The sequence below is a fragment of the Gopherus evgoodei genome, chromosome 11 (assembly GCF_007399415.2).
Source record: "Gopherus evgoodei ecotype Sinaloan lineage chromosome 11, rGopEvg1_v1.p, whole genome shotgun sequence".
NCBI lineage: Eukaryota > Metazoa > Chordata > Testudines > Testudinidae > Gopherus > Gopherus evgoodei.
In genome coordinates this window covers 71,760,270-71,783,558 of record NC_044332.1, presented here as the reverse complement: position 1 = coordinate 71,783,558, position 23,289 = coordinate 71,760,270, and the positions used below count along the sequence as shown (strand labels likewise).

The window sequence follows — 23,289 nt, the reverse complement described above, 5'->3', positions numbered from 1 at the left end:
AGTTACCAAAAGCTTTTGTTGAATGGAATAAATACAGAGTTAAGTTGTCAAGAGCTTTAAAGTCAGTCTACCACTTCAAAAGTACTTTCTCAAAAAACAATGCACTTGACTGAAGCTATTCTAAGCTAAAAAAAATATAACATGGTGTGAACCGTTTGCCTCAAGTTGATTTGTCCTTATTTGTATCCTCAAAAAAAAAAAAATCATTGGATTGTATGTGCGTATATTTCCATCCATGTGAAGTCCTTCTGGGCAGCATGCTAAAATGGAACAATACACATTCACCTCTAATAGCAACAGTGGAACAGATGTAGATACCAAAAATTATATATATTTATTTTGAAAGCAGGTCTTACAGCTGAGTGAAAAAAGAGGGGACAGATGGAGAAGAGGTCTAGAGAAAGCTTAGCAGGGTACCAAAAATGGAAATTAGCCCAGTATCTGCTGTGTTGTCAAATTGACTGGGAAGGCAGCAGGACAAAAGGCTCACCAGGAGCACTGAGATGGAGAGGAACGTGTTGGTTGGTTGTTTAAGAGGAAAGATGGAACAATGCAGTGTGAATCACAAACAGCCATGACTGACTGGTTATAGGAACACAAGATGGGATGCATGCAGATACTTAAATATTAATTGGGCCAGAACGCAGACTTAGGCATCTAAAGATTCCACTTCAAACAAACAATGGAACAACTTCAACAGGAGAAACTGAAGGAACACCACCTCAGGATTTTCCATAGCCTGGTGGATAGGGACCTCACCTGAGAGAATCTCGAACAGGGATCTTCCACTTCTCTACTCCTCAGGATGTGGAGGCGGTGGCGCACTTGCACTGAGGATCTCCCACATCCTGTGAGAGTACCCTATCCACCAAGCTAACGATAAGGGAGGTCTTCCTCCCCTTCCTCTCCCCCCACCCCAGCTGTTATGTTTTGGGTCCCACACGAGCAGCCAAGCACCTGTGTTCCTCCAGTTTGTGGATCACTAGCCAAGATAGGTGCCTCCATGCAGCATGTTGACTTTGTGGATCACAGTCAAAGGTGCTTATCTCGCCCCATTCATTTTACAGGGAGCTGAGGTGCCTAAATTGGCTTTGTGGCTTCTGGCGTTGTTCCGGGGATTTTCTAGGCACTATGACCCTCACTGTTGTTACACCTACACCTGTTTGTGGATCCCACCCATAGTCCTCTGCCTAGAAAGAGGATAAGAGCTTGCATCTGAGATGAGACTGGTGCTGAATGCAAGAGTACTCAGAAGGCACTGTAGATAAACCAGTTCCAGCCATGAGAATTGCTTTTCATTTTGCATTTCCCTTTAGAAAAAGGCAGATGTATCTGAGCAATAAAGCAGGACCCTCAACAACTTAAAAGCCTAAATAGGAGAGAAGGGGTAGAAAAATACAGACTCTGAAGATATTCTCATCTCCATTCTCAGAAAACCACTTGTCTACAAAAGTTTCTTTTTCCTTAAGACCTTTGGTATTTTGCAGTTCATGGGAGCGCTTTATCCAAATGGATCTTCATGCTTCCAGTCTGGGTTGCAGCAATCTTGGTGAGGCATTGTAGTTTTAGGCTGTTACAGTCCTGCTAGGCCGAGTGGTCATTTTAAAATGATGTGGTAGCCATCATTGCTTTCAGCTGTAATAGTGCAAAGATTATTGCAATTTATTTTAGATAAAGATGAAGAAATGTAAGTTTGGACTTTCCTCTAATGCAGCTTACACTCTGCTACCACAACTGATTAATAACAATTAATACTCAGCGTTCTAACAAAAGCATTTTTAAAAATGATTCTAATAGGAGATTAAGGCTAAATTCTCATCATTTACAGTAGTGAGGTCAATGGGTTTATGCCCAATTGGCACCAGTATAAACAGAGAATATGGGCCAGATCCTCATCTACTGAAAATTGGCTTCCATGAAGCTAAGATGGTTTACACCAATTGAGGTTTGGGCCTTTGAATTCAGTGGCTTTATAATCCACCTAAATTCAGTGTAACAGAGCAGAATTTATAGTTTCAGATTTGCACTGGTGTAAGGGAGAGCAGAATTTGGCCCTAGTATTTATTTTTATGCATTCAGCTACCACTCCAGTTCTGCTTGATGCTAGAGATGCAAATCAGAAAAAAAAGTCAGCCCTTTCCAGATAGCTTAGAAGGGATTCAGGACTTCAAATGCTTCATGAAGAAGCTACTCTGCGGATTCATTTACCTGTATATTCACTTTCAGATTCTTATCTCGGAGGATACAGTGGTTGTTCATAAAATAAAATCCTTCATTAAGAAGAATGATTACTTTACACCTCAGTTATGTGTAGGCTTATCAGAATATGGATTTAAGTGTGGATGAGAGATTTTAGTCAATCAATGCATTTGACTTTTGCAGTGTTATTTGCTACATATTACTTAAATTTACATGGTCAACAAGGGAAACCAAAGTTTCATTTACAGAACTTTTGGTTATTTATATCTGCCATATTCCACCTTTCTATTTCTTAATTTTCCCCTCTATTTTTTCTCTGAAGTTCTTAGGCAGTTGAAACCAATAGTATAAAACAGTAAGTAGCATCAGAATAGCATACCTTTTAATGTGCTGATAACAAAACAAGACTCATCCTGGAAGTTTTGCACCATCTGAATGGCAGGGGGAAAAAGAAAGAACAAAAATTCTTCATAACAGTTGATGTCTTAACATTTTGAGCACAAGAAGTTTTAATTCAATGCCCAATATAACTTTTAAAGGGAAGGTCAATCAGCTGAGCCTCTGATCTTACGAAGTACAGAGCATTTTGCCCCAATACAGCAAAGCAATTGAATACACGAGTAGTCCACTAAAGTCAATGGGACTAAGTCATGCTTAAGTGTTTTTCTGGATCAGATCTATAGTGCTCCGCATTTGTGAGATCGAGTCCAAAGATTACCACACAAATTCATTTTTTCCTGCTACATCAAGTCACCCAGTGCATCCCCACTCTAGATTGGGTGAGTGTCTGGCCCTCAAACTGGCCCACCTCCATTGACTTCAACAGGTTTAGGCCAACTGACATCAGCTGGGGTCAGGATCGTAATGCAGGCTTATTATACATTTACTAGTTTTTCACCAGCCTATTTTTAAGTGTCCCAAGCACCAGGGCTTCCTTGGGGAGACTATTCTTCCTCTCCAACAAGGCCTGATCTTGCACCAAAGTCAGTGGCAAACATCCTTTGAAGTCGACAAGGCTTGACAAGGGCCACAGATCTTACTGTAAGGAAGTTAAAAGTCATGGATCATGTCCTAAGTTGGTGTAGTTCCATTGACATCAGCGGAACTATGCCGATTTACAATTGCTGAGATATGGTCCCTTCTTTTGAAGTCTACTAACAGATTTACTAGTGAAATATTTGTCCAATCAAAAGGACGTCGACCAGTTAAGAGTAGATCATTGCCATCATTTCATTCTTTTGAATATGAGAGGACGTTTGCTCCTAAAAAAAGGAAAAATGGAGTCCTTCCTGTACATACAGAATATCATTAATGTCCTTAAATAAAATAAACTTGACAGCATACATCTGATTATTTTGTTTACACGTAACATTTGCCTGTTTCTTCCTCTCTGCAAGTAGACAATACACATACACCTTAACCAAAATCATATGAGAAACTCAAAGAGAAAAAAGAGTGAGATCTCTGCTGGTACAGTTAGTAGCTAACCTAAGCAGAGCTAGTTACTCATGAGAAGTAATCAGGTTTTAAAGAAAAGTCCAGTTTCCATTTAAATCCCCAAATAACTGATCAGGTTGGGCACAGAGTTATGAGCTCTTCTGGAAAACTCGCTGAAAGTGTTACAAGGGGAGCTGAGGCCCAGAGCTTGGAAGGCAGTTAAGTGCCCAACTTTTTGAGCTATTTTGAAAGTTTAGCTCCCATTGTGTACTGAGCACTTGAAAATCTGGCCCCTACCTGTTTAAACTTGACCCCCAGGGCAAGCAGAGCAATTCCACTTCCATTCTCTTGAAGTTCTCATGCTAAGCTCCCTTTCCACCTATGGTTCCCCTCAGGCTAAGCTAACTCCCCTACTCTCTTTCTTCCCCTCCTCCCCAAATTGGACTCCACTGCACTGGGTGTGTGTGTGTGCACCTAATGATGCATGAAGTACATTAACTCAGTGCCTCTCCTTTGCATCACTTGTGCCTCTCTGCCACTAGAGCACAAAAGACCAAAAATAAAGTAATAGATATTGTTAATAAGTAACTTAAGTATTTAATTAAGGCCCCTTACACCAGAGGTAGTTGAGGTAACTCCCTCCCTCACAGGTTGCCTTAAAGCACTTCATGCTTATTAAACGCTGAAGGTTTCTGATTTAATCAGGGTGAAATGGCAAGGAGACTTTCAGAGTAAGCATTACAGGCTTAAATTTAGGCCCCACTTGAGTCTCACTCTCTGCTTCATTTGCTTTAACAACGTTCCTTTCAGGTGTAGTGCCAGTCCATCTAAATGAAGCTCCTTAAGTGATTCTGGCGCATGAAAAGAGTAAGTCATTTAGAGAAAAAGAAGAGTGAGGCAATTCACTATTAACATGCAAAATGGAACAGACCAAATGAAATGCTTGTGTAAGCAGGGAACTACCAAGAATTCAGACATTGTTACATACCACCTAGCAAGCAATGGCTTTGGCTCAATGTCTCCAGCCATTGGCTAAATGACTGGCAAGTGATTTCTGGGAGTCCAACCTTAAAGGGCCCGAGTTTCAGATCCGGTACCCAAAAAAGTTACCACTTTTGAAATTCACTAATTCATTAGAATTAAGATATATTTCATGCTACAGCAAATATCACTTAAAAGGAAGTTCTCTTAAGAGTTCTCTTTCGTTCTTCTTAAGAGTTGTATGGCTGAATTCTTTGATTTAAGACTCAAAAATATTTTGGACAAGTGTGATAGTTAAACAAAATTTTTCAGGCTTAGTAATCTTGACTAGTTCCCTTGGAGACTCTTGCATAGTTTTAAAGGTCAGCCTAACTATAACAAAAGAAAGTCAGGCAGCTGTCTTGAACTCTGATACTTCATACCAGATGTGTTTGCTTTAGCCCCTTACCTCATTGCTCACTAATACATGGATCCCTGTAGGTCCTTGTCGATAGATCCGATTTATCTGCTGTGGAGAAATGCTATATAAGTTTGCAATCTTCTCAATTAATTCCAGGGTTGTCAGCTCTTCCAAGAAGACTGCATGATATACTGCAATAATTAAGGGAAAAAAGCCTTTATACATACAACCAAAAACTTGACTTCAATGAATGAACTGGATATAGAAGATCAAGCGCTAGATCTGGAGCTGGTGTAAGTTAGCATAGCGCCTTTGAAGTAGTGCCAATTTATACCAGCTAAGGATCTGCCCCAAAATGGCTAATATTTATTTCTCTGCATGTAAGAAGGCAAGCAAAATCTAGATAAGTTTTGGCCCAGGTTTGCCTGCAGAAAGACTCAAACTGCCAATAAAACCACACATCGCCAGACACTAAATGAAACACGCTTTGTATGAGTGGCAGTTGATTTTCTTAGAGAATCGTGTGGTTCTGCTGACCCCATTTTGGCACTTTGGATACATCTGAAAGAGAATTAGTTTGAGCTACAGGAAGATGTTAATGTAGAAACTCCTTCAAGAAAAAAACCTAGCACATCTGTAGTTTTTTGCATGCATAGATCTCAAAGCAAAACCCAGAACAGAACCTGGATCTCCTGATGCCCAATCCTGTGACCTATCCTCCAGGACCCACTATCCTCTGGCATTTCTGCATATTCCATTCTCAAAAGGGAAGAGTCTTGCATCTGTTCTTCAAATTCTATTAACTGAAACAGTTGATGACTTTTTAATGGCAACCATTGTACTTTAGTCATCTCCTGTATGGTGTTATCAGTTGCTTCCTATTTTACATGCGAGGTGATAACTGCAGTACCAATGGGTGATAATGTTTGACAATGCTGATTTTCAAAAAGGATAAAGGGGCCACAATCTCCCTTCCATCAAAGGGCTTGAAGGGGGCCAAGGAGAACCCCTGAAGTGGGCAGGGCCGGCTTGAGAGAGGGCATGGCCAGGACGGCTGGAAAAGGATGCAGATTCAATTGGTCTCAGTGGCATTCCATTGGAGGGGCTATTGTGGAGCCAAGGGCAGAAATTAAAGTTGCCCTGTGCTGATGGCTCCCTTAAGGGAGGGTGGCAGTGCAAACATCACCTGTCTTTCCTGAATAACCCTCAAGTCAGCACAAGTTGCATCCCTGTGGCAGGCAGGATGCTGTCTGTGCTCTATGCCCTTGTGGAGCTGAAGCCAACTCAGCAGTTACAGTTGGCATGAACCACCGTTACCTCTTCTGACATGAAGCAGTCATATGTGGAGCTTAGAACCAATGCATCTCAGACTAGCACATGTGGGAGCAGAGGTCAGGAAACTTACCACACAGATTACCATCTCCATTCTCTCGTTTTTGGTGCAGATGAGACCTGTTCTGCTCTGGTTCTTGACAGACATAAATTGTCATTTTAGGCCTTACGTTTCTATGGGTTTAAAAACAAAAGCAAAAATTCTTTATTATTAGACTGTGTTGTTGGTGTGAACTGGTCCACAATGCACTGGAACAGCTGTTGTGGACTCATTTAGGTAGAACAGAGGTGGGCAAACTTTTTGGCCTGAGGGCCACCTCGGGGTTGCGCAACTGTATGGTAGGCCAAGTAGGGAAGGCTTTGCATCCCCAAACAGCCTGGCCCTGCCCCCTATCCACCTCCTCCCACTTCCCGCTCCTTGACTGCTCCCCTCAGAATCCCCAACCCATCCAACTCTCCCCCCTGCTCCTTGTCTCCTAACCATCCCCTCCCAGGACCCCCACCCTCTATCCACACCCCTGATCCCTGTCCCCTGACTGCCCCAACACCTATCCACACCCTCACCCCCTGACAGCCCCCCCCCGGGATTCCCACCCCCTATCCAACCACCCTCTGCTCCTCGCCCCTGACCACCCCCTCCCAGGACCCCCGCACCCCTAACTGTTCCCTGGGATCCCACCCCCTTATCCAGCCCCCCGATCTCTGTCCCCTGACTACCCTCCCAACCCATATCCCCATCCCCGCCCCCCCAACAGGCCCCCCATGAGACTCTGACTCCCAACCCTCCCTGTTCCCCATCGCCTGACCACCGCCCCCGAACCTCCACCCCTCCAACAGCCCCCTCCTCCCTGACTGCTCCCTTACCCAACCTCCCCACCCGCTCCCTGCCCCCTTACCAGCAGCAGGAGCTCACAGCCACAACACCCGGCTGAAGCCAGCTGTGCTCCCCATGCTGCCCAGTGGGAGCGGTGGGCCAGAGCGCAGCCTGGCTGCAGAGGAGGGGGGACAGTGGAGGAGGGGCCGGGGACTAGGGTCCCTGGCTGGAAGGACAGTCCTATGGGCGTGATGTGGCCCGCGGGCCATAGTTTGCCCACATCTGGGTAGAACATAAATAAGCAGTTAAGGGGAATCTTGAAACTAGCGTTGTGGGAGAGGAGATGCACCAGGAGATTTGGTAACAGAAGCTTCCCAACCCTGGGAGATGATGGAATTGATGCTGAGCAGCCTCAACTCCTATGAAGCAAATAAGATTGAGGGTGCTCAGTGCCACACAAGAGGCCCTTAGTACACAGACGGCTAAAGCCCTCACTGATTTGAACCCAGCTCAGCTGGTTAGTGAGTATAGCCAATGCCTCCTGATGAGGGTTAGGAGGCATTTGTGGGCTCAGTCTTTTTAGTCCATTAAACCTTGGTTTCTGCTGATACAGGCAACACAGGTACCAGATGGGATGTCAACATGTCTCTGCTGGGAAGCACATTGAGACCACTAACTGATTCCAAACAGACCACTGAAGAACCACATTATGCTAATGACTTTTCACTCATCTCTGACCTAGGCAGTATTCAAACCCATGCCTTAGGGTGAATAGCCCACTGTCAACCCCCTGAGCCAACCAGACTTGAAGGAGACCTACTTCAAGGACTTTACAGAGGCGCTGCAACCAGAGACACTGATTTAACACTGGAAGCACCAATGGGTGCTGCAATAGTAGTATCTGGAAGAGATAGGTACAAACCTTCCTTTGATTGCATTGAAGAGCCGAATTCCATCAGCAGGACCACAGATCTGAACAAAATCTTCTTTAGACATCTTCAGTAAGTCAGCACCTAGACATTTCGAGGTTATTTTTAGAGATTAAACAAAACAAAAGAGCTTCCAAATTATCAGAAACATGTACAGCTGGACCTGTTAAGAGATGCTGGATGAACAGTAACATTCCCAGGGTGTGCACTGCAATTGATCCCTTCACAACAGATTTTCTGCTAGTCCACAGAATGGTGAATAATGAGTAGTGGTCCAGAGGAAGTGCTTTTAACTGCCACATGTACAAGCTAGACTGAGTTCCTGGTCAGTGGACTAAAATCTGCTTTTGACTACACACGTCAATGCGCTTTTAATGGGGTAACATAAAACAAAAATTGGCCATGCAACCCTTGCTGCCCTAGATGGCTAGGGCTGGTCATGAGTAGAAGACCTCACTTTCCTGCTGCACGGGGACATTTTAAAATGTCTTGTTGACCAAGATTGTAGAGGCCTTAAACTCAACTTGATGACATTTCTGTTTCTCTGTGTACAACATAACTTTTGAATGCCTCATCTGACCAATTTCAATGTTTCAGAGAACATGCTATTCAGCGTTGTTGGGGCCATGTCAGTCCCAGGATATTGGAAAGAAAAGGTGGGTGAGGTGTAATCTCTCTTATAGAACCAACTTCGGTTGGTGAGAGAGTGTCTCCCTGGAGAAAGTACTAGGCAACAATGGATATTGGATTTCCCCTATTGATTTTGGGGAAAATGGGGGACACATGGAGCCCCTGCCTTCTGATTATCACAGCCACAACTTCAAGCACCTCTGCAATTATCTCTAGATCAAACATTGGGTTGATGGCACCCATTAATACCATCCAGCATAACAATTCGCAATCTCTCCCCAGCTTCCTAATAGAGTTTGACTCTGACACCTTGACAAACTGAATGGTTTTATCTCCTAGATTAGCAATGGTGGGGAAGGGGAGAAATAGGGTGTACACACAGGCAGTGGCACGTGGGGGGAGAATGGAGGATTGCATGGGAGGCACACAGAGCCCCTCATATTGGAGGTAAGGTTCTAATAGAGGTGCACACAGAGCTGCACCTAAGGGGTTTAGGAGACAGAAGAGGGTGACCCTCATATGAGAGAGAAAATGGGAGACACACAGTACCCCTGTCGGCGGGGAGGAAGGGAGATGGGGAGAGAAGTTGCAGAGAGTCCCTGAAACAGGAGTTGAGAGGTTGCCACACAAGGAGCTTCTAGGTGGGGAGACAGAGGGATGCAAGGAGCCCCGATGTGTCTAATAAGCTCAGCCTTCAAAATGCTGAAAAGTGTGTCACCTCCTAGTATGTACCTTTAAGATATTCATGGTCAGTTCCTTCCTCGAAAGCATGATGAAAGTTAGCTTAATTGGAACAACCCATGCACATTTCATGCACCAATGAGAGAGAGTAGAATTTCAGTGACCAAGATTTTCAAAACCAAGTTGGCCAAAATTAGACTTCAAAGCCCATATTTTGGCACTGAAATGAGTGGCCCACTTCACACAAGAGCTGATTTTTTAAGCAGCACCTATTAAGATTATATAGGGACTTAGGAACTTAACTTTAGGCATCCAGTTTTGGAAATCCTTACCAATCTTTAAGAGGTTCCTCCAAACCCCAGCTCACCGTTTTCTTTGACAAATAATACCAACCTCCAAAGAATGATCCATACGTGTACCAGGAAAAAAAAAAGAACCAAAAATACGGACCACTTAAACTCACCCGAGAAACTTGAGAAGAGTCTACAGAATGGAGAAAACCTATTACGATGAAGCCACTGCTGGACATCTTGAATGGAAGCAGAGGGAAGGAGGTGCTACATTGCAAAAAGAATAAGAGGGTCTTGAAATGAACTGTTCAGCAGTGTCCTAAAAAAAGAAAAGCACCACATTAACATGATCTCAAATACTTACATCGTTGCTGGGAGGCAGGAGCTCCACTTGGTGGGTTGGAGAACTGTTGCTAAAAAATTGTATAAAGCAGGGAGAGAAAAAAAACGTTATTTTAAAATTGACAATGAAAATTGTTGGTTGTCTTTCCCCAGCCCCCCAACCCCTTGTCTTGACTGTCAAGAATTATGTCAAGTTGACATTTTTTCCCGTGATTGGATCAGTTATTTTTTAAATCAGTCTGGGCAAAATTCTGCAAGTAAACTTCCATTGACATTGTCCCTTTGTGTTCCTTTACAAATCCATCTGGATGGAAAGCAAGCACATTTTGTGGGAGAAAAAGTTAATGCCTTCTAATCCCTCTCCCCAAGATCTTGCATTAACTCCTTGAGAGGAATGTGCGCCAAGGAAAAGTGGTGGAGGAAAGTGAAGGGAAGAGAAGTCCATCAGATTTAATAATCCTACTACCACCATGGAATTAATCTTCAGCAGGTTGCAGAAAGCAATCATGGTTACTCATCACTGTTACATTTACAGAATAAAGCTAACCTTGACCCTGGATATATCATCAGTTGCACACATGCACTCCCATTGGCTTCACTGGAGTTTGCAGAGGTGCAACGGAGGGCGTGATCAGGCCCCTTAAGCTCGGTCCTGAACCAAAACACACCACAGCAACTGTGAGTGCACTTTCAGGTCTCCCACATACTCGGAGGAAAACTGTGCTTACCACATTGAGTTCAAACTTTTCAGCTGGGCAAGTGTCTATCCTCAAACCATTCATGCTAAGAGGGTCTGACCTGCCAATGCAGGCTGGGCACAAATATTTAACCATCCCTGGGCCAAGCCATGAAACTCCCAGGGATGTTCACAGGAGTTTGCCTGCACAAAAACGCAGTAAAGAAGGACCCCATGATTTGACCCCGGTGTTATTATTTTAAACAGGGCAAACTGTATTTGAACAGTGTTAGCCCAAACTGGTTTAAACCATGTTTCAAGCAAACATGTTTTATCCTCCAGGGTGGACTGGGCCTTAAAAAAATGCTAAAGATTTGCCTATAGAGCTAATTATTTACCTTTGAATAGAAGCGGGCACTCAGAAGAGTTATCAGCTAGCATGCTAGTGTCTATTTTTGCAATCTGAATATTTTCCCCTCCCTCACAGGCCAAGTCTGTCAGTGCAGAGCGAGATATCAAGCCTGTTTACATACATTAAATTTAAAGTGAGAACACAGGTATCCGTTATAAACACTTCAGACCCAACACTGCCCTCACTGATGTACAGAGCAGAACTTTCACTGACCATCCGACACAGTGTCTCAGTGTAAAATATTATTCCTTTCCCCTGCCCGATACAGCACACAGATCAGGAATGTGTAATCAGACCATTAAACTGCAAGGAAGTGGGAAATGCAGCCCGTTCCTTCCAGGAATTCTTGTGAGAAGAGTGGACTTTAAAGCTGGAATAGACACTGAGCTCCAGCTCAAGTGCCAGGCTAAGCTGGTTCTTGATCTATTATACGGTAGCAAACCAATGCACGCACACACACTACACACCAAGTGAGAAGAGAAAGCATTTATTACATACCCATCTCCAAGGCTGAAGCTGTTTGGAGAACTGTTGTAGCTTGGAGACGGAGCATTGTTCACTTGATAAGGCAAATCTGGCCATGGAGAACACTGTCAAAACAAACCCAATGGGGACACTGAGCAAAGAAGGCTTTCATCCAATTGGAAATAGGGGGCACTGTCACTCCATTATGGTCAGCAAGTGACCCCTGCTGAAAGGAGAAGCAGGCCCAGGGATCTGTACTCTACATTGAAAGAGCACTGAGGCGGTACCAAATTGGTTCTAGTTGTGCTTTCTCCATATATTCCTTTTCAGAAAGCCTGTCCCAAACCAACACTGAGCTGAACTGTGCTCTTCCTTACATCTGGGCAACACCAATAAATCAATTCTCATTGAAGGCAGGATTTGGCCCACAATACAGAAATATCCCAGCTGCCAGATTCTGGTCTCAGTTATAAATCCCAAGTAACTCCAGACTAGAATGACTAATTAGATGAGCCACAGGCACATCTGTGGAGTTACCTCAGGTTTATACCAATGTGAGAGCAGAATTTGGCCTGGTCCATGCAGTATCAAAGGAAGTCAAGTTTATAAATACAGTTCTATAGGAAAACCTAAGGCAGACACACAAAAGGCTACCAAAAACCATTGCAAACATAGGCCTGATTCCACACTCAGTTGCACTGGTGTAAATCCAAAGTAACTCTACTGAAGCCAATGGAGTTGGTTACAATGATGTAAATCCAGAACAACAAAAGGAATCTGGCCCTGTAGTCAACCTGTTATGAGCCCATGACTATACTAGGCAGTGTCCCTATTTGCAGTGATAAAGCAGGAGACAATCTGTGGCATTCACCTCCACAAATACAGCTTTAAGCAAATATTTAACTCATTGGCAACCAGGGCTAGAGGATTTCCTGATTCAATGTGTTAAAGTGCACTAGTACTAACAGCAAGAGCTCTGTATCTGCCCATGCTGTAGGATTAGGTCTCTTTGCAGAGCAGGGTCGTGCTAGCAAAGACTACTAGTTTATAGGTCAAATTATATGGTGTCTAATTATTCCAAGTAATTTATAGACCAAAAACTGTTCTCTTAGGGAATGGGGAGAGCTTATTTAAAACAAGCAAAAAGAAAATCAAATCATCTTAAGGCGTTCCAGTGAGACACTGTTTAAATAAAAAACTAGATCTTCCCATCAGTGGCAGTTCCAGGACTAAAATGCCAGCCTCTAGAACATTCCCATAAGAAAAGTGGTACCTGACTCCTAAACAGATTATAAAGGTGCCCTTGGCTGGCGCTTCTTCAGCCCAACATGGGTTATGCACAACCTTTAGAGCACAGTGTAATCATGATGTTAAAAAAGAAAATGTAGATCTCATATGACCCATATCACACACAAAACATTCTTTGAACATGAGCCCATTGTAGAGTGAAGCTAGCAAAGACCAAGCTCACCATAATGGCTTGTTCTAAAGGACATCCATGAAGGAAAGGAAATTGCCAAGTGGATCAGACGATCTTTTCCAGCACCCTGTCTTTGACTCCACCCAGTACCAGATGGCTCAGAGGAAAGTGTAAGCCACATCTATGGGACACTTATTTGGAGGGGACAGTTCAGGGATGGTGGGAAGTGATAGACAATTGCTCCTTAACCCAGTAAATGGCTGGTTTATGCTCTGGAGCATAAGGGTCCGATATTCCTTATAAACTTTAGTTCCTTCTAATATAGCTTTTTATGAAAAGTCTAATCCGTTTTATAGAGTTTCATTAAGCTCTCCGTCTCAATGAGACCTTGCCGAATGGATCCCCACAAACTAATTCAATCCAGTGGCAGAAGTCATTTATTTTGTCATTTTAAGTGTGTGGCCCGACATATTAAACCAGCATGCTGTATGTGACTGAAGCATCTTACCTCTGTGAGAATGGTCGTATCATAGGAGGGCTGGTATTTCTCCTTCTCTTGGGCAGTCTTCTTCTCCATTTTCTCTCTGTCCGTTTTCTGCTTTCTGTCAGCTCCCTTAGGCTATAAGCACAGAGCACAAGAGCAGGACAAGGCCTCTGTTTTCTGAGCAGCAGTTCATAGAAAAACCTTCTACTGTATCTACAACATCCTTTGTTAATATTGCCATGTCTGTAGCATTTCCTAAATATACCAAGTGCTACACAAGCTTTATGCTTTCACAGGATTTGATACTATTTTAGAGCCTGAATCTCTGATGGAGGAACACACTTCAATGAACACCTGTGTTATTTCTCCAGGGACTGTAGATGTTATGAAAACTAGAGGGGTCGGAGTGGATTACCATATCCAGTCCCCATGCCCCCTACCAGTCTATGGAGAAGTTTAGATTCGGATCTAACCAAAACCCTGAACACCAGGCCTGAAATGGATTAGAGTACCTGCTCATTCCAGGTTTGCCAAAAAGCTTCAAACACGAACAGAGACCAAGAACTAGACTGCCCATCTTTCTCTCCATTGTATGGCATAGAGGAGAACTACTTGCAACATTTAAGGCCCTTCTCGAGATCTTATCTGAGAGAAGTCTAGGGAGTCGTTATTCTCCTCCGTTACTCAGGAAAAGCTAACTAAAAACAAAAAAAGGAGCCAGATTCTGCTCTCAGCTCTATGGGTGTAAATCCAGATCATGCCACTGAAAATACTGTGGACTTATACAAAATGTAATAGAGCAAAGGTTGGCTTTGGTATCTTAACAGGCAGTGACAGAAGTTACCAAGTGCCAGGACTGGAACAGGTAGAATATACGCACTCTCTATGGCCAGCTCTTTCCCACTATGGGTGACTCAATGAGCAATATCTTTTATGGTTGAAGAGACTCTGATATGAGAGCTCTATTCTGTGCATTGGTGCCTTCCCAAGGTGCTGTTATCCCCTCCAAGCAGAGCTGATTGTTTAAAAATCCAGATAACAGAGAGGACTGAGATCTGGGCAGACCTCGGTCTGAGTGCATGAAGCCGGTCCACTGAATGTAGCTAGCTGTGCAGTTCACTTTGAGATCTCTGTTGCTAGATGTGCTAGGATGTTGTGCCTTTTCCATAACGGGTACTACTGATAAGAGTACAAGCGCCACCTGTTTAATACCTTTATTCTTTTGCTTTAATTGTAATGCCTGAAATACTAACAAACATTTTTTAAATTTTGTACGCAGCAAGAGCAACATTCCCCGGGTCTCGAACTCCAGAGAGAATTTGGGAAAAACTGAACTAGCCCATACCTTGAACACTTTGATCTGGCAGCTTGCAGAATGCAAGTGTTCGGTATATTCGCCATTCTCATTCTGTTTAAATGTGTCGATTTGTATCCTGAAGGGCACCCCTTTCTCTCCACCATGTTTTCTTGGTGTAAATTCTGTGCTGATACAATGTACCTGGCAAAACAGAAACTGTCATTATAACTAGAGATGGCTCAATGTTGCAAAAGACCTGAATTTCAAGCCCCCAACTTCAGGGGTATATGCAAGTGGGGGTTTCAAGTTTAGTTCCGGCCCATCTTTATGTTAGAGAGGAAACGTAGAAAGAGTTCAGAACGAAACAGAGTTCAGAAGAGCGACAGGACAAGCAGCCTGGAGAAAAACTGAACATATAGAAAAGCAGGCTTTAGCCTTGCGTTGCATATATACAGATAAAAAAAAAAAAAACTTAATATTAAGGGTGGGAAAGCCCCATGAAGTCTGAGATTTTGCAGACACTGAGCCATATGCGGTGTTTGCAGAACTAGAGTTATGCCTTCCCCCAGCCCCAATAAATGAAACCCATCTTTAAGAGGAGAGTGGATATTTAAAGAGACATACAAGATCATTCTACCTACAACAGGGCCTGTGCTATGTGTTAAGAATAGAAGATACAGCCCCACCCCCAAAAGCTAAATTGGCACATGTGAGTATCCTATAAATAGGACATCAATGCACACACTCATCGATGGAGCACAGGTATTTTCCTTAGTATATTTCCTTCCCACACCTCAGATACACAGAGACTGAAAAAGTATCCTTATTGCATCATACCATTCCATTTACTGCCCGCAAATCCGTTTATTCCTTACCTGAATGAATGCAGATGCTCTTTTGGATGGATCCCACAGAAATTCAACAGTGTTTAGCTGGGTCGGGCTGGTCCTGGGATCCAAGATACCGACTGACAGTGGGATATCTGTAGAAGAAAACCCCTAAAATTTTAAAAATATTAAATTGAAGACAACAAACCAAGTTTTCACACAGTTACGAGACTCATTTGAAAAGCCAAGACAACCAACGAGGTATCCAGTTTAAACCAATGCAGCTGTGGTTTCTTTCACCCCTCCCTGCACATGCACACACCATTACAATTTTTCTAAAAAAGCAAACTCTGAAAAATCCTTCACTCGGCTCACAGCCAGCTCCAAGACACTTTATGGGAACCATAATGAAATAATCTCACCTATATCAAGGATGCGGTCCCCAGGCCGACTCCATCTCCAGCCCTCCAGCTGCTGGTGTTCTGTGTATTGCAGACGCCGATCATGGAAAACCACCCGAAGGATGCTCTGTTAAGAGAGGAGAGCAAGATGAATTAGGGGAGCCAGAAGCCCTTTTCTGGAGATGATTTTGGTTTCCCACTGTCAGAGATGGGGGTCTGATCTATCTGTTCCTCCTCCATGTGTCCAGCTCCCATTGAGGAGAAGATCAGAGTGTCTCAATGAAAGCCACCCATCTCTATTTATGTCAAATTCCATTGAGAGATGGTTCATCAAGGCAATGCTCTCTTTGAACTTCAGACGCCTTGTCAGTGGGAATTTGCCTTGATTTCAGCAATCGACGGCCAAGCCATTGATGTAGGGTTTGCTCCAGTGCACCTCATCCAGTCTAGACTAGGAAAGCCTCTGTTTGAACCAGCAGAGCATGCTCCCCCTTCACTTCAGGTTTGGACTGGTGCAGTTACATCAATGGACAGAGACCGAACGGCCAGAACCAGGGCAAATGCCCAATGCAGGCAAAGCCAAAGAGACTTTGTACTAATGTATTGCTTTGCATATGCAAAGTGCTGCCCTACCACAAGCTAATTATCCCTCACCTCCCAGTTTCCAAAGGAAGTCCATTGTCTTGCTGTTGCCATCCATTCAGAATGGAAGTGAGAGATTAATTTTGCATATAAATTAGAGAAAGGCCCAAACCAAAACCTAAATCCAAGCACTTGTTTGGTCTCCTAGCAAGAGAGTATGTGTGAATATCTGAACCCAGAGCCACATTTTATAAATCCTTCCTGTAGTGGGCTGAATAAAAACATAGAATTCAAATATGCTTGAACTTTGGAGATGGTCTCAATCCAGATCTGGATCCAAATTTTGCAAATGGCCCTTCTCTCATGAAAATCCCTGGATCACAACCACAAGAATTTGGGCAAGGAGGGCTTGAAACCAGAACCAAGATCTGGATCCAAATTTTGCAAAATCCCTGTATTTGTAAAATCCAAACCCCAGAGTCAAACAACCCAGAACTCAGGATGTACGTTGTGGGTTGAGTCCACCACTAGTGTAAACTTGAGCTGTGTAAGACCTGTGTGAGAAAGCTATGTGAAAAGCTGGAGTCCTCCTTATGAACACGTATCTGAGCCCAGGTGCGTTGAACCTGGGGGTGGTTTATAGCTTTGCATGGGTTAAGCCAGTAGATGAAGTGATGCTCAATGGTTTCAGCCCAGTTTAACTTTGAATTTTGGGATTCATCTGAACCCAAAACTCAGAGTGAAACTCTTAGGGCACGACTGTAACCAAAGCAAAGGTTTAGATGAACCCCTGCAAAGCAAAACTGCACATGCGGCTCTAACCAACTCAGGAATTAGGCCTTCAGTCCTGCTCCCATTAAAGTCAATGGCAAAATATCTCCCATTGTCCTCCATGATAAGCACAGTCAGGGCCTTGATTTGTGTCTGTATGTAGTAGCAGGAAGAAAAGAAATCTATATTTCTCCTTACCTTTACATATTTTGTGTTTAAATCTTGAAACTCTCCCAATTTCCTATTCTCAAGTAGACGGATTTCATAAGACTGACCTAGAGTTTAAGGAAACATTTCCAAGGTGTTTAACATGTTGTAGCAATGAGAGAGTCATGCTGGCATTCATGTTGCTAATAAAGCATAAGACTGATCAGGGAAGGGTCACTCTTGGCAACATAACTCGTTTGTCCCATTAATGAGTGGACATTAACAGAGGGCAGAAATTTGAGGGGAAGATGGTCCTGTGGCTAATGCCCTGGAGTGGGCATTAGGAGATTTAGGCTCATTTCCCAGCTCTGCCACAGACTTCCTGTTAGACTCTGGAAAAGTCACTTAATCTGTGTGCTCTCATTCACCACATAAAATGGGGACAATAGCACTTAATCCTTTATCTGTCTTGTCTACTTGGTCTAAATATTGAACTCTCTTACTATATGTTTGCACAGTACCTAGCACAATAGGGCCTCTGCGCTCTACTAGAATGCCAGGGACCTGATCTTGCTTTCTTATCATGAGCTTCAATAGGATTTTTGGGTGCCCGGAGATCACAAGATTCGGCGTGATTGTGGCTTTCCAACATACAGAAATTAGCTCTGATGCTTGTTCGTGCAGGACCAGCGGTGATGGTTTTCTATCACTGTGAGGGATTCAAATCCAAGTATTGGTTTCTTCCATATTAAGAAATCTGCTGATAGTCACATATGCTGATGTTACTGTCTGGACCTGGTAAGCCACCTGGACATAAGATACTAGAACCTGGACAGTGCAATGAACCTTTTGTGTATAACCCACTCTGTGTAGTAAACTAGTGCCTGAACAAGGGCAGAACACTATCAATACAATAAATGAAGGAAGTAGATACACAATATCTGGTTTTTCCAGTTGATCTTGCTGCCCCCTACCCACCCCCTTTAGTGAAGAATGCAGATCATCCTATAACAAGGCAATCTGAAATGGTGATTGGTTCAGATTTTCTAGCTTAACCAAGGTCATTTTAGCACTGATCCGCCAAAAGACTGCATAGCAGATACAGCTGCCCCCAAGCAGCTGCCACTGGTAAAGGAAAAATGCTACATTTCTGGATCCAAATCTGTAAATAGCAGTAGATTTATGACAGCAGAACTAATGGAAAGATATTGCATTAGAACAGGGTTCCTCTTGGGAATAGCAGCATTGCAGGTTGGCAACGTGAGTGTAGGCAATGTCACTGGAGTGCTGGGATAGTCCAAGCTTATTCTGCTGTCTGGAAAAGAGAGCAGAGAGGCCATACTCTATCTTCAGTGTTTGCACACCACTCCCACAGATGTCAATGGGAGTTCCACAAGTAGGCTATGACCCTTGAATCCAACAACTGGCTAAAGAAGAGAAGGAAACCACATGTAGCTACAGATTAATTACTAGGTGCTAGAAACATATATAAATCTCAGCCCACATTTTGCAAAATCCACCATTTTTACTTCCAAGAAGAACTATATTTTGTGGCAAAACAGACTGGTGGACTGAGAGGACGCTGTCTGTAAACCAATAATCCCAGCACACAATGCCATGGGTTGTCTTGTGTTTGTACCAAGGAAATATTCCATTGAGTATTCTCTTGATCGGGAATGTAAATTTATTCACATGGCAATTTCAGAGAAATGTAGTTCACTGAAACACAACAGAAAATGCCATACGTCTTGAACAGATGCATGTGCTTGACTTTAAGAATGTGAGTAACTCCACTTTCTTCACTGGAACTTAAAGTGCTTAAAGTTAAGTACATGCTTAGTGCTTTGCATGATTGAGGAAAGTGAGGTCCCAGACATTCCTGGAATTCCAACCAGACCAAAAAAAGCCCCAAGGTTCATTTACAGAAAATTCAGTAGTTTACTAGAAGATACAGACAAGTGATTGCACGGGGGAGGGAGATGAGGATGTGACCATAAATGGAAGGGGAGATGAGCCAAGATGATCTTTCTGTTAAGGGGAATTCTATGCGAGTGTCCTATGGAACCTATCAAGTGTTTATGCAAAGGCACTGGCTCTGAGTAATCCAAATTCTTACACAATAAGAACAAAATACTCACAGGGCCCAATTCAGATACCATTTACACTGGTATAAGTCAGGTTTATCCCAACAAAACCCATGGTGCTACACTAGCGTAAGCCCCAGGCTGTTCCCACTGCTGTTATTTCGTCACAAAAACAGATTTTTGACAAAGCCAAATGGAAGTATTTGATCCATCGAAGATGGCTCCGTTTTGGTCAAATTTTCATTGGTAGCATGACTTTACGCATCTCATTGCCTCAATGGATTTAGCTCCTCTCACATCCCTCTTCTACTTAGAGCTTTACTGTGCAAATATTAATCCAATTAATCACCACACAAAGCCTACTTTATTATTTGAGAGACCACACACTTCTCTACAGGTAGATGGGTCTTTCCAGCCTCATTCCACATATGGGGAACGGCAATAGAAAGATTAAGTGACTTGCTCAAGGCCACAAAGTAACCCAGTGCCAGAGCCAGGACTAGCACTAACTGTTTCTTGTTCTCAGTCAAATGCTCAGGGTACCTGACAGCTTGACACTTGGTAGAATATTTGCTATGGGTTCTCCCATCAGCCTCTATTGTCCAGCCTTGTGCTTAGCATTAGCTGTTCACATAAAACAAAGGAGCTTACTCGATGTAAGTTGGCCCCACTCCCTCTAGGCTGTCTTTATTCACCAGATAAACCAACAAGTCACTGTGCACCATGTGCTTTCCTACCAACAGGCACATTCACATTCTGGATACAAAATGAAGGACTGAACTGGAAAAATTCCACACATGAAGTTACCACTGAAGTCAGGTTCAATGGATCAGACCTCAAACCAGCTAGAAACAGAGGTTCAGCTCTTTAATAAATGCTGCCTCCAAGAAAGGCTCTGTTATTTTAATATTATGGAAGCCAAAAGGCATAAAATGTCTTGGTTCAAAATATATGCATCAAGTGAAAGAAGCCATTGAACTTAATATGGATTCCCTGAAAATCATCATTCAAAAGGCTATTCATACACTAACTGGTTCCCCTCCAACCTGAGTGTTAAATACAGATTCCATCACAAAATAATTAAATATTAAGAATGTTCCTAGTTGAGCTTCCTACACAAATTATTTCCTATGGAAAAACACTTCCCTTCCATACTCACCCCGAAACCAAGTTTTAGAATACAGGTCAGGTTAACATTCCTACCAGCATTCCCATAAATATCATTAATGCTAGAACAGAGCATGAACAGGACCTGATTTAAGGGCAGTGGTACCAGCACAGCCGTGTCGATATAGAAGCTGAAATGCTCGTTCTCTGCTTCTCCACAAAACCTTCCCTCAGGTGTCACAACTAAGGAAAATCTGAATTAACCTGGTAATTAGGGGTAACCTTCTCTTTTCAGTTATACAGTGCAACCCCATTGTGTGAGGAGAATTCAGCCCTATACCAACAAGCAAAATATTCTCTTCCATTGATAGTACTTTGGTACTGATAATACTTAAGGTATCACATTCTCAAAAGTACACCTCCCTATGGTTTAATCCACTGAATCAATTTGGAGGGGGATTTCTTTGGTTCATGGTTGATGCTCTGCTAGCTTTCACCACTGTTGATAGAAATTGTAGTATAGACAGGGCTGAGGCCTTCATGCATTTTTACCAAAGCATAGTCTAGACCTGCTCTGAGCAGAGTTCGATAAGACAGAGGTAAAGACACACGAGCCCTGTCTGCACTACAGCTTCCACCAACAGCTAAGCTGCACCAGTGGAGAATTACATATGGTCCCACTTGCGCTACTGTGGACATACTGTTGAAATGGTTCCACTGTGTATAAATAATTGTGGAGTCATTAGAGCCAGAGAGGGAGAACAAGTCTAGAGACCAGTGGTTAGCGCACCCACCTGGAAGGCAGGAGACCCAGAATCAAGTCCCCCAGGTGCTGTGACTCTTTATATCCACTGGAACAACTTCAACAGGAGAGATGGAGGGACGCCAACATCAGAATCTCTCAGATTTATGATTAGACTAGAGCACACTCTTCAGAGGTGTGGGAGACCTTCTAGTCTAGTGTGGATGATACCAAGCTGGGAGGGATTACAAGGGCTTTGTAGGATGTGATTAAAATTCAAAATGATCTGGACAAACTGGAAACATGGTCTGAAGTAAACAGGACGAAATTCAATAAAGACAAATGCAAAGTACTCCATGTAGGAAGGAACAATCAGTTGCACACATACAAAATGGGAAATGACTGCCTCGGAAGGAGTACTACAGAAAGGGATCTACGGGTCATAATGGATCACAAGCTAAATATGAGTCAGTGCAAAAAAAAAAAAGCAAACATTCTGGGATGCATTAGCAGGAGTGTTGTAAGCAAGACACGAAAAGTAATTCTTTCGTTCTACTCTGCATTGATTAGGCCTCAACTGGAGCATTGTGTCCAGTTCTGGGAGCCACATTTCAGGAAAGATGTGGACAAATTGGAGAAAGACCAGAGAAGACCAACAAAAATGATTAACAGTCTAGAAAACATGACCTATGAGGACAGATGGAAAAAAATGGGTTTGTTTACTCTGGAGAAGCAAAGACGGGGGGACATAACAGTTTTCAAGTGCATAAAAGATTGTTACAAGAAGGAGGGAGAAAAATTGTTCTCCTTAACCTCTGAGGATAGGACAAGAAGAAATGGGCTTAAATTGTAGCAAGAACGGTTTAGGTTGGACATTAGAAAAAACTTCCTAACTATCAGGGTAGTTGCGCACTGGAATAAATTGCCTAAGGAGGTTGTGGAATCTCCATTGTTGGAGATTTTTAAGAGCAGGTTAGATAAAACCCATCAGGGATGGTCTAGATAATAGTTAATCTTGCCATGAGTGCAGGGGACTAAATTACCTCTCCAGGTCCCTTCCGGTCCTGCTGTTCTATGATTCCATAATCCTTTCTACCACTCAAGCAGAGGCAGGAGACAGGCATTCGGATACATAGAGTTTGGTAGCAGCACGAAAGGTTAGAGGGAGAAACCTAGGCACCAAGGGATCTGCTACCCTGAATGTTTAGGCCAGGCATCGGTAACCTTTCAGAAGCAGTGTGCTGAGTCTTCATTTATTCACTCTAATTTAAGGTTTCGCGTGCCGGTAATACATTTTAATGTTTTTTAAAAGGTCTCTCTCTATGTCTTATATTATATAACTAAACTAGTGTTGTATTGTAAGATAAACAAGGTTTTCAAAATATTTAAGAAGCTTCATTTAAAATGAAATTAAAATATTGATCTTACGCTGCCGGTCCGCTCAGCCCACTGCTGGTCTGGGGTTCTGTTTACCTAGGCTGGTAGCGGGCTGAGCAAGGCCTGTGGCCAGGCCCCCGGCTGGCAAGAGTCTGTCAGCCAGAACCCCAGACCAGCAGCGGGCTGTGCAGGGCTGGCAGCCAGGACCCAGAGGGCTGGGGGCGAGCTGGAGTCAAGGCAGAGGGGGGGCTAGGTATGGGTGGGGGTGCCAGAGTCAGGGCTAGGGTTGGGGCGGGGGGATGAAGGAGTCAAGCAGAGGGCTGGGTGTGTATGAGGGAGGTACAGGGCTCAGGGCAGGGCCTGGGGGGGGGTATGGGGCTGAGGGCGTGGGGGGGGTCAGAACTCGGGGGAGAGGCTTGGGTGACTGCCCCCCTAAGAACTCCCAACTCCGCTGCTCCTTGT

The 23,289-nt window shown here is 43.5% G+C and overlaps 1 protein-coding gene across 2 annotated transcripts in view; it reads right to left on the bottom strand.

The window, feature by feature from the left end:
• Positions 1 to 862: 862 nt before the first annotated feature.
• The window catches only part of TFCP2L1 (transcription factor CP2 like 1), a 43,049-nt gene continuing 20,622 nt past the window's right edge, over positions 863 to 23,289 (bottom strand). Inside the window, exons 3-15 of one of the 2 annotated variants that reach the window (XM_030580964.1) lie at positions 17,569 to 17,645; positions 16,039 to 16,144; positions 15,665 to 15,771; positions 14,838 to 14,990; positions 13,517 to 13,627; positions 11,622 to 11,713; positions 10,058 to 10,106; positions 9,867 to 9,960; positions 8,086 to 8,176; positions 6,423 to 6,523; positions 5,066 to 5,208; positions 2,579 to 2,630; positions 863 to 1,635 (exon numbers count right to left, since the gene is read on the bottom strand). In XM_030580964.1, coding sequence (XP_030436824.1) covers positions 1,598 to 1,635; positions 2,579 to 2,630; positions 5,066 to 5,208; positions 6,423 to 6,523; positions 8,086 to 8,176; positions 9,867 to 9,960; positions 10,058 to 10,106; positions 11,622 to 11,713; positions 13,517 to 13,627; positions 14,838 to 14,990; positions 15,665 to 15,771; positions 16,039 to 16,144; positions 17,569 to 17,645 — 1,214 coding nt within the window. In that variant the 3' untranslated portion in view covers positions 863 to 1,597. The remainder of the gene's footprint in view (positions 1,636 to 2,578; positions 2,631 to 5,065; positions 5,209 to 6,422; positions 6,524 to 8,085; positions 8,177 to 9,866; positions 9,961 to 10,057; positions 10,107 to 11,621; positions 11,714 to 13,516; positions 13,628 to 14,837; positions 14,991 to 15,664; positions 15,772 to 16,038; positions 16,145 to 17,568; positions 17,646 to 23,289) is intronic. The other variant, XM_030580965.1, reaches the window with a different exon arrangement.